This window comes from Takifugu flavidus, chromosome 1, assembly GCF_003711565.1.
Source record: "Takifugu flavidus isolate HTHZ2018 chromosome 1, ASM371156v2, whole genome shotgun sequence".
Classification (NCBI taxonomy): domain Eukaryota; kingdom Metazoa; phylum Chordata; class Actinopteri; order Tetraodontiformes; family Tetraodontidae; genus Takifugu; species Takifugu flavidus.
The window spans coordinates 23,284,483-23,293,565 of NC_079520.1; the positions used below are offsets into that span (position 1 = coordinate 23,284,483).

Genomic DNA, 9,083 nt, shown 5'->3' on the forward strand with positions numbered 1-9,083 from the left:
TTTTTTAAAGGAAGTAAGGCTCGTTCCAGCCAACGCCTAACTTGCCACCTCCGTTACCCCCCCTTTTTTTCTCGTGGCAAAAAACCCCTCCAACCTGGAGATTGTCCACGTTTACACATCTGTCCTGCTGCCGTGCTGGTCCTCATCTGCAGCGCGCAAACAGCCGCAGCTCTCAAGTTTCACCCGTTTCTTTGCAAACTTTCTTTCACCGGAAAGGTTTTTTTTCGTTGTTTCTGGGACGATTTGATCATGTTTCTCTGCTGCGTTGCTTTTTTCCTCCTTGCAACGGACGCTTCCTCGGTGGAGGGCAACCCCAGCCCGGTGCACGGAGATGTCGTCGTGGACAGATACGCAATCCCAAAAATCTGTGTGAGAGAGTCGAAGACCGGGGACCATGTTCGGTACCACTACAACGCCACGTTTGTGGACGGAAAAACGTTTGATTCGAGGTAAGATCGACTAGTCATGTATTTTTTTTCCTTTTTTTTTTTTTTTTTTCTTCCCAAAAATAAAAGTCAACTTGAGCCGCAGCTCTAGCAGCCAGTCCCCTCCCCCAAAAGCTCCTTAACGAGGCGTCTTTCACTTCTTCCGCAGCCATCAGAGAGGGGACGCTAAAGTGGCCCAGCTCGGCGAGGGTCGCCTGCTGGAAGGCATCGACAAAGGTCTGCAGGGCATGTGTGTGAACGAGCGCAGGTCCGTCACTGTCCCCCCTCACCTGGGCTACGGAAGCAAAGGCGCAGGTAACCAGGAGCAGGATTGTCTCCGAACCTCCCTGTTTGCTGATTGATCGTAAATATCATAACCCCACCAAGTGAATACAAACTATTCTGAAAACACACTCTTCGGTTCATTTTTACACATCTGTTAGTGTTTAAATGAATGGAACTGACAAAGAAATGTTAAAAAAAAAAGTATTTGTGGGCTAATTTAAGCTGCTGGTGAGTTCCATCTTGACCCCAGTGTAACCTTGGCAGATTTGAGCTCTACCTAATTCTGTGGGTTAGATTTGTCCAATATAACTGTGTCTACAGGCGAGGTGGTTCCTCCAGATTCCACCCTGGTGTTTGACATCCACCTATTGGACGTGTGGAACAAAGCCGACCTGGTCGTCACCAGAACCGTCACCACCCCCAAAGACTGCAAACGCTCGGTGATCCGCACCGACTTTGTCCGCTACCATTTCAACGGCACCCTGCTGGACGGTACCGCGTTCGACTCCAGGTGAAGCCTTATTCGCTCCATTTTCTGCATGTTGCAACAAGTTGTTGTTGATGGCATCGTTCCGACTAAAAGAATAGTTCTGTATCTGTACTGCATCACCCAGGTGTGTTGTGTGTTTGACTTTGCGATTGTATGAGCCCTGCGTAGCTACACCAGGAAGCAGACCCACAACTCCCTTGTGGGTGAGGGCTGGCTGATAAAGGGCATGGATGAGGGCCTGCTGGGGATGTGTGTGGGTGAGATCAGGAATATCATCATCCCACCCTTCAAAGCCTACGGAGAAAAAGGCTCAGGTAACGTTTCTGGAGAGGTGGACGGTCTTGAGGCAGTCGCTTATCCTCACTCCTCGTTCTGTCCGGCCGCCAGGTACTGAGATTCCCCCGCACGCGACCTTGGTGTTTGATGTCCTGTTGGTGGACTTGCACAACCCAAAAGACAACATCACCATCGAGGAGCAGGTGGTGCCTGAGACGTGCACTCGCAGGACGGTCGCGGGGGACTATATCCGATACCATTACAACGGTACACTTCTGAACGGGGTCACCTTTGACACCAGGTGAGCTCACTATTTAGTCTATTTTTTTATTTTTTATTTTTTTTTATCCTGTCACATGACCGCTCTCTTGCTCCGATTTTCTTGCCTGTGGACAGTTACCAGAGGAACAGCACGTACAACACCTACATCGGGATGGGGTATGTGATTCCAGGCATGGATCAGGCTCTGCTGGGGCTCTGCGCTGGTCAGAGGAGGAGAGTGACGCTCCCTCCACACCTGGCCTACGGAGAGAACGGAGCAGGTAAACGATTTCCCTGCAGTTTCTTCTCAAAATAAAGGTGGGGGGTGAATACTGGCATAGAGGCCAGAATCTGCATAACTGAGCTTCAGATGTTTCCATGTCACATCCTATTTTAAAAGTTCTAAGTTAAATATTCAACTGTGAAATTATTGCTGGATTCTAGGAAATGTGATGATGGAACTTCACTTTATTTATTTTTACCAGTCCCACCACCAGGGGGCGATCGAGTTGCTTTTCTTCCATATTTTTAAGAATCTGCCACAAGTCTGAAAAAAATCAGACTGAGAAAAAATATTTTTAGTTGCGTTCCTCCATTAGGCAGATTTTGGATCCTATGAAAAATGACTAGCGTTACAAGAGGAAATGAAGGAAAAAGCAATTTTATCATTGAAACTACCTTAAATGTCACAGGTGAAGTCATCCCACCATCAGCCGTCCTCGTGTTTGACATTCACGTCATCGACTTCCACAACCCCAATGACACAGTGGGCATCCAGACCACCTACAGGCCGGACCCGTGTAACGAGACCACCGAGGTGAACGACCTCGTCCGCTACCACTACAACTGCACGCTGGTGGACGGCACGCTGCTCTTCTCCTCGTGAGTCACGAAGACGTCCCGTATTCGCTTCAGATCGGTAGAAATCTTTGCGAGGCTCCGCCTGAGTTGGTCTGATTGTTCTCCTCAGACACGACCATGAAAACCTTCAGGACGTGGTGCTGGGGACCGACAAAGTGATCGACGGGTTGGACCTGGCCTTGAGGGGCATGTGCGTGGGAGAGAAGAGGTTGGTGACGGTGCCGCCTCATCTTGGCCATGGCGAAAATGGAGGTGAGGCAACAAAGAGACATTATAACAGTGAAAAAATCAAACATCTGGACCAGTTTTAATGCGTGTGGATCCCAGGTGTTATTTGTAGTCCCTGAATGATAAAGTTCTCCTATATTCCACATTTATTGTATCCCAAATATCTCTGGAGCTTCATGTTTAGCCTGGATAGCTTAAACTACAACCTGTTGGGTTTTTGCTTTATATCTTTTAGCGACTGGTGTCCCAGGCAGTGCCGTGCTGGTCTTTGACATCGAAATGGTGAGCTTTGAGAAGGGCGTCCCGCCTGGTTACCTTTTCGTGTGGCTCCAGGAAAATCCGCCAAATCTGTTTGAAACTCTGGACCTTAACAGCAATAAAGAGGTCCCGCAAGAGGAGGTACAGTTTATTTACATTGTTACTTTAGCTCAGATGTGATCATTTAGTTTCATTTAACACTGAAATGTCTTAGTGAAGAGAAAAACTGAGATTCCTTTAGAAAATAGCCTCTTCACTGACAAATCAAAAAGTGTTCATGGCTCATGAAGTACATTTAGTCCAAATTTGAATGGTGCAGCTAGTGGACACTGAAAATGTTGCCGCTTGTGGAATCTCTCACTAATAAACTGCTCCTGCAGTAAAACCGACAGGAGTTTAAACACGCAGGGTTAGGGTTAGCGTTAAATGTACATTGGCGCCATCTGTCGGCTAGATCGACATAACGTCGCTGGTCGTGTCACAATTACAAGTACATTTTCTGGATAATTTCTTAATTAGATATTCATTAAAATGTATGAAACCATGTACAGAAGTGCAATATCCTGAAATATCAAAATCCTGAGTAAAAAAAACTAGAGCTAGATTTTTTCATCATGCACTGAGAAGAAATTTTATTTGTCAAGAACAAAGGTGAAATAATAATGTTGAATATAACGTATCAAGGAAATACTTTCTCTTTTAGTTCACAAACAGGGTAATTATCAGTATTACTTTGACGTTTGAAGAGACTGTGCCAGAAACATGGCGTTGAAGTTAGCTTTCAAACAGTAGCTGTTAAAGGGGAAGTTGAGAGAAAATAACTCCGTCTGTTTCACCGCAGATTGCCTTTTTTGTTCCTCTTTATGATTTGAAAACATTTGAGGCATTTTGGGTAACACATTTGCTTTGTCAAGATTTGTGAAACTTTTCTCTATGTGTAAAAATGCAAAACAGGAACATTTCACTGGTATTTTTGCTTCTGGGCCACTGGAGAAACAGTGGCTCCGCAGGATGGATTTATTTTAAATTTCACCGTTGTGTTTGCAGCAGTCACTACAGTCTCAAAAGCTCTTGATATTATTTGACTATTCTCGACATTTCAGCTGTTTTCTTGAAGTGCATGATGAGAAAAAAATCTACCTCTCTCATGGTGTCCCTAATACTCTTCTTAATCATGTGATCATATGATGTTGCTATAACTAAAGGTTAGAAGTAAAACGGCTGTTTTTAATACCAAATAATTGTTCTTTTATTTTAGTTTGGGGAGTACATCAAGCTGCAGGTGGCAGAGGGCAGAGGTCGTATAAAACCTGGAATGACCATGGAGCAGGTGGTTGCTGACATGTTTAAAAACCAGGACAGAAATGAAGACGGCGTGATCACGGCTGATGAACTCAAACTTAAAGTAGATGAAGACCTGGAAAAGGAAGCGATGCGGCACGAGGAGCTGTGATGAGGAGAAATGTCGTCACTCTCTCTCAGGGATAAACCGCAACACAGAACAAACAAGCAAAGAGACTTTTTCGCCGCAGCATCGTGGTTTAATACTTTTTTACTGACAGGTTTTGTGTCACGTATGTTTGTTTTTGATTTTTGTATTTCTGAAACTTAAACAAGCACCTTAATTTGTCCTGAAAAGTCACACTGATTAAAATGACAGAGAAAGAACCGAGCGTGGATTAAACTTATTAAACAGTGATGCCTTAAGAAATTGTGTCTTTGGAGGGTTAAATCTGGAGGCCTCACACTTCCACTTTTACATGGGCAGCTAAAAATAAACAAGTTCACTACTTACATGAAACCAGGTCAAACTGACAATAAAAACATTTTTATTTTCATAGATTTTTTCCACGATTAGACATCACGTGATTGATGGTCAAGCCACCGTTTTTAAAAATCTTACATTATTTGAAAAATATAAATGTAAACCACACCTGTACGTGTTGATTTGTACAGAAGAAATCCTTAAAAATGTTACAGTAAACAACATTAAGTTGATTAGAGTGTTCCTGCTGACAACACTGACCTTGTATGTTCTCCACCATGTAGCCCTTTTGTTAAAAAATGGTTAAAATGTGACCTATCTAATTAAACTAGTTATTTGGTGACAGTACAATCTTTTAGTAAACTGACACCTGTCTGCAGTAATGATGGTGCAGTACACACAAGCATCATGTACTCGCAGTATTAATAACAGTACAGTACACTGATAAACATTACAGTGAACAAGTTACAGAACTTTGAAGATAAAAAAAATACACATATTCGCACTACCGTGCTACCTTATTGTAAATGAAGCAGCCTGACATGTTACAGTGTTAACTAGTTTACATTTTTTTTGCTGTGCTGGTGCGTTCTTGACTTTCTTTGAAGAGCTTTTCAAAGGTTTGACTACGTGTCAAAACCCTCTGAACGTGAGTGTGGACACAACTCAGATGAGGTGATCTTCCATGTGTCATACAAACGTCATACAAACTCAACTCGGACTATGTTGCCAGGAAGTGTCCGTTTCCCCCTGTGCTTCTTACTTGTCGCCTCTCGATGAGGTAATATACCTGAGAACGGCGTTGGGAACATCCATCGTCTCGTCCTTCACCAGCACGACGTCAAAGGCGTTCACATACGATTCTCTTCTGTCCTCCACCTGCAGCAAACATTGGTTAACCACCTGAAATTTGAGGTGCAACAGCTGGTCTAAACATGCTCGGCGACCTGATCGTTGAGGAAGCCAATGGTGAGGACGTTCTGGTGCTCGGCCACTCCGTCGGCCACGGTCAGGTCTCCTAAAGAGTCCCCCAGCAGCAGCACGTTGGGCCGAGCCTGCAGCTCTCTGAGGGCCGCCACGTGTGACATTGCACCTTCTCTCTTGTTGAAAGAGTGGATCAGCTGACCTTTGAAGGCTCGCAGCAACCCCTTAAAAGACAATATTAAACTTGAGGATGGAATCTAAACAGTTAAGCAATCAATTCAGGGGATCAGTGAAAATGTTACCATTTATCCACCCTGCAGTAAAATTTCACCATTATCTTAATGAAGTATTCAGTTCATAGCAGAGGGGTAATATTGACCTCTAAACTCAAGAGTTCTGCTTTTATTGCGAGTTTATTGATGCAATCTAGTCTATGATGAGTGGAACAGTGTGTTCACGGGCCTGGATTCTATTTCGACATCGATTCTGAGCATTTTCGTAGGTAATGCCGACCCAAGGGTGGTGCAACTCACAGCCTGGTCAAAGTCCATGTAGTTGGAGATGATGCGAATGTTGGGATGGAAGACGCGGTTCTGCTGAATCACCTCCTCCAGAACGTCTCCGACGCCAGCTGAGAAGATCAGCAGAGGAACCTGCTGCTCCTCCAGATGGTCGAAAAACACTTTGTAACCGTCCCTATGGAAACCACACAACACAATCGATCAGGACCAAAGAAAGCATCTGGTCTCCCTGGTCTATATTTAGATTTTTGTACCTTTTTATATAGTTAAAATTGTGAAATTCAGAAAATACCTCAGCATAGCCCTGGATTCCCTGACAGCCTGGGCCAACAGGTCTTTCCTGATTCTCTGTTCAATCAGCAGCTCGTGGACTTGTGTCCACCTATGGAGAGCAGCGGCAACAGGCTAAAACTTGCTTTGCAACTATTCCAGCACTAACGGATGAGTGACAAATCCTCAAACTCAGACCAGGTTATTGTTTCTCACCATTCCACCATGAGAGGAAGCTTTTCTTCAGCGGTCCTGTGAGGGTCGATCTCAATGGGATAGTAGGTGTTTAAAAGTTCCTTCATCTACAGCAGAGAGATTGCAGGACACAATTTCTCAAGGAATTTGTAAGCAGGATAAATAGAAAGTTCCCCAGAGCTTTTTTCTCTCCATGGATCAGGTCTGTGTTCTCTTGCAGGGAATCTTATCTTGACAGTGTTTAATCATCATACGCGCGCAGCACAATTACCTTTTTAGTGCAACCTTCACTGATCAGCAGCCTGTTATCAAGAATGTCTGCAAAACAGAATTGTTTCAGATTAGAATAAAGACACTGAAAGGGACACGTCGCCACAGAGGTGCACGAGTAAGAGCTTACTGTGTGTGGTGGGGACTCTCCTGCCATTGTGGGCAAATCTGGTCAGTGTCATATCAAAATCTGAGATTACCTGAGGAAATAAGAGGTGTTAGAAAGGTGTTATTTTCTAAAACAAATTAAGGGTGTTTAGTCACTCAAGCAAAATGGAAGCGGGGTTTACCTGCAGACCTCCCGCACCTGTGTGCTGCATGGCACGGATTGTTTTCTCTACTCTGCTGCGTTCCCTCATTAACACAGTGGATTTGGTCAGTTCTGGGATCTGTGCAGAGACCAGCAGTGTTGCAATTATCATTTCATATACTATTTCCACGTCTACACAATTTCAAAGGGAGAAAGAACATGGAAAGTTGTAATGGAAATACAATGACATGTCAGGAAAGCATTTGAAAATACAAACAAACAAAAAGACATTTTCAAAGTCAATAATGTAAAGATCTTTCACCTCAGTCTTTGACAGCTGGTGCAAGATTGTCAGGGTGGAGCGCATCGGTGTGTAAATCCAGGGAGTAAAGTAGATCTGCATGGCAAAGGTGGTTCAAGCACGATTCAAACACATTTCAGCTGCGCTTCACTTCAGGAGACTGCACATCTCGATGCAACATCGGCTTAAAAGACGTCTTTAAATAGTAACTATTTATGGCGCCTGCGTCAAGCTGCAGCTACAGTCAGACTGTGTAGCGCACTGTTCAATATATTTTCTATTTCGGCTGCTACGCGTTTAAACGAATTGCTGTCATACTTCACGGCTTTGCACCCAAAATGTTACATTAAACGCCTGTTTGATTAGCTGCTGCGGCTGCAGTGATTACGCAAGAAGCGGCTAAAAATAACTTACCATTTTCGAGCGGAGAACTGACGAGTCAGCAGCGATGTTCAAACGATTGTTCCAACATGTATGTTTAATAGTTGCAGCGGCCAAAGAAAAAACGGCACATATCTAAAACTACGATGTGGTACAAAATCATGTAACAAGTTTCACTCGAATTGTTTTGAATGGTTTGTTTACCATTCCTACCGGGCGTTTGTCGCACATATAGAATTCCCCAATAACAACAAGGTTCCTACGCATCTTAGTTCCTACCTCACTGTATAGTAGAAACAAAATCACTTGTCATTAAATATACACATTACAAAAAAAATAAAGAAATAACTAAATAAGGAGCACACGTTTGATAAATTGTCACATGGCTGCTGGTAGAGAAATTAGATTATTTTAGATAACGCTAAATACTCAATCCTAAAACATCTAGAAAAATAACTAATTTAAACTTAAAAAAGGAGAATATGACAACATAAGAAAATAAAAGGTGAAAATAGCAACACACAACTTTACTTGCATCCTGACTCCACAATAGATTATTTAAAAAAATATATCAAAATGATTGATTCAATAGCTGTTATCTTTCATAAATATTTATTGCACAATTAGATGCAGCTCATGGCCTGCTTTGGAAAGAAGCATGAGACTAATACAGAAAAACCTTAAATTCTGCATTCAACTGTTCTAAACTAGAACCAAAGCACTAGAGGAGAGCACAGACCTCTGCCAAGCAGCTAATTTCCCCACATACATATTGTGACAGTCCCAACCACTAACACTCCATTGCTTTAGAATACCTTCGGTGAGTTTGCATCCCACACAATCGCCTTGTATTCGAGGTTTATCCTCTTTGGATGGAGTCCTGATTGAGGTGACAGATTATCAGATTATAGCCTATGATTCTGACTAGAGAATAAAAGCACATGGAGAGAGCGCGAGATCTGCATTGTCTCTAATGGACCCATACCATGCCAAGGTTGCACTGGTGATGCCCATGAAGGTTCTGGTTCATTCAGTTAAACTGCTCTTTTCATTTTAAACTGTACAGTATGGATGTTTTTACAAAACCACTGCATGAGTGCATTTGTGCCACACATTTGAATG

At 43.2% G+C, this 9,083-nt stretch overlaps 2 protein-coding genes across 3 annotated transcripts; one reads left to right on the forward strand and one right to left on the reverse strand.

The window, feature by feature from the left end:
• The first annotated feature begins 62 nt into the window (after nt 1–62).
• Nucleotides 63–4,795, forward strand: fkbp10b (FKBP prolyl isomerase 10b). The gene is made up of 10 exons (XM_057023732.1): nt 63–449; nt 595–740; nt 1,032–1,221; nt 1,369–1,514; nt 1,588–1,777; nt 1,873–2,018; nt 2,430–2,619; nt 2,708–2,850; nt 3,062–3,225; nt 4,343–4,795. Exons 1-10 carry the CDS (start codon nt 250–252, stop codon nt 4,535–4,537), a joined length of 1,710 nt encoding a protein of 569 aa, XP_056879712.1. The 5' UTR covers nt 63–249; the 3' UTR covers nt 4,538–4,795.
• On the reverse strand, nt 4,755–8,951 carry LOC130520321 (7-methylguanosine phosphate-specific 5'-nucleotidase-like). Of its 2 annotated transcripts, XM_057024132.1 has the most exons (10): nt 7,995–8,951; nt 7,602–7,676; nt 7,320–7,418; nt 7,160–7,229; nt 7,031–7,077; nt 6,781–6,866; nt 6,587–6,676; nt 6,307–6,469; nt 5,797–5,997; nt 4,755–5,728 (listed from the first exon to the last, which is right to left on the reverse strand). In XM_057024132.1, exons 1-10 carry the CDS (start codon nt 7,995–7,997, stop codon nt 5,609–5,611), a joined length of 954 nt encoding a protein of 317 aa, XP_056880112.1. In that variant the 5' UTR covers nt 7,998–8,951; the 3' UTR covers nt 4,755–5,608. The 2 variants fall into 2 exon arrangements, with proteins under 2 accessions (XP_056880112.1, XP_056880043.1); XM_057024063.1 differs by lacking the exon at nt 7,995–8,951 and having other exon boundaries at nt 7,602–7,961.
• Nucleotides 8,952–9,083: the final 132 nt, after the last annotated feature.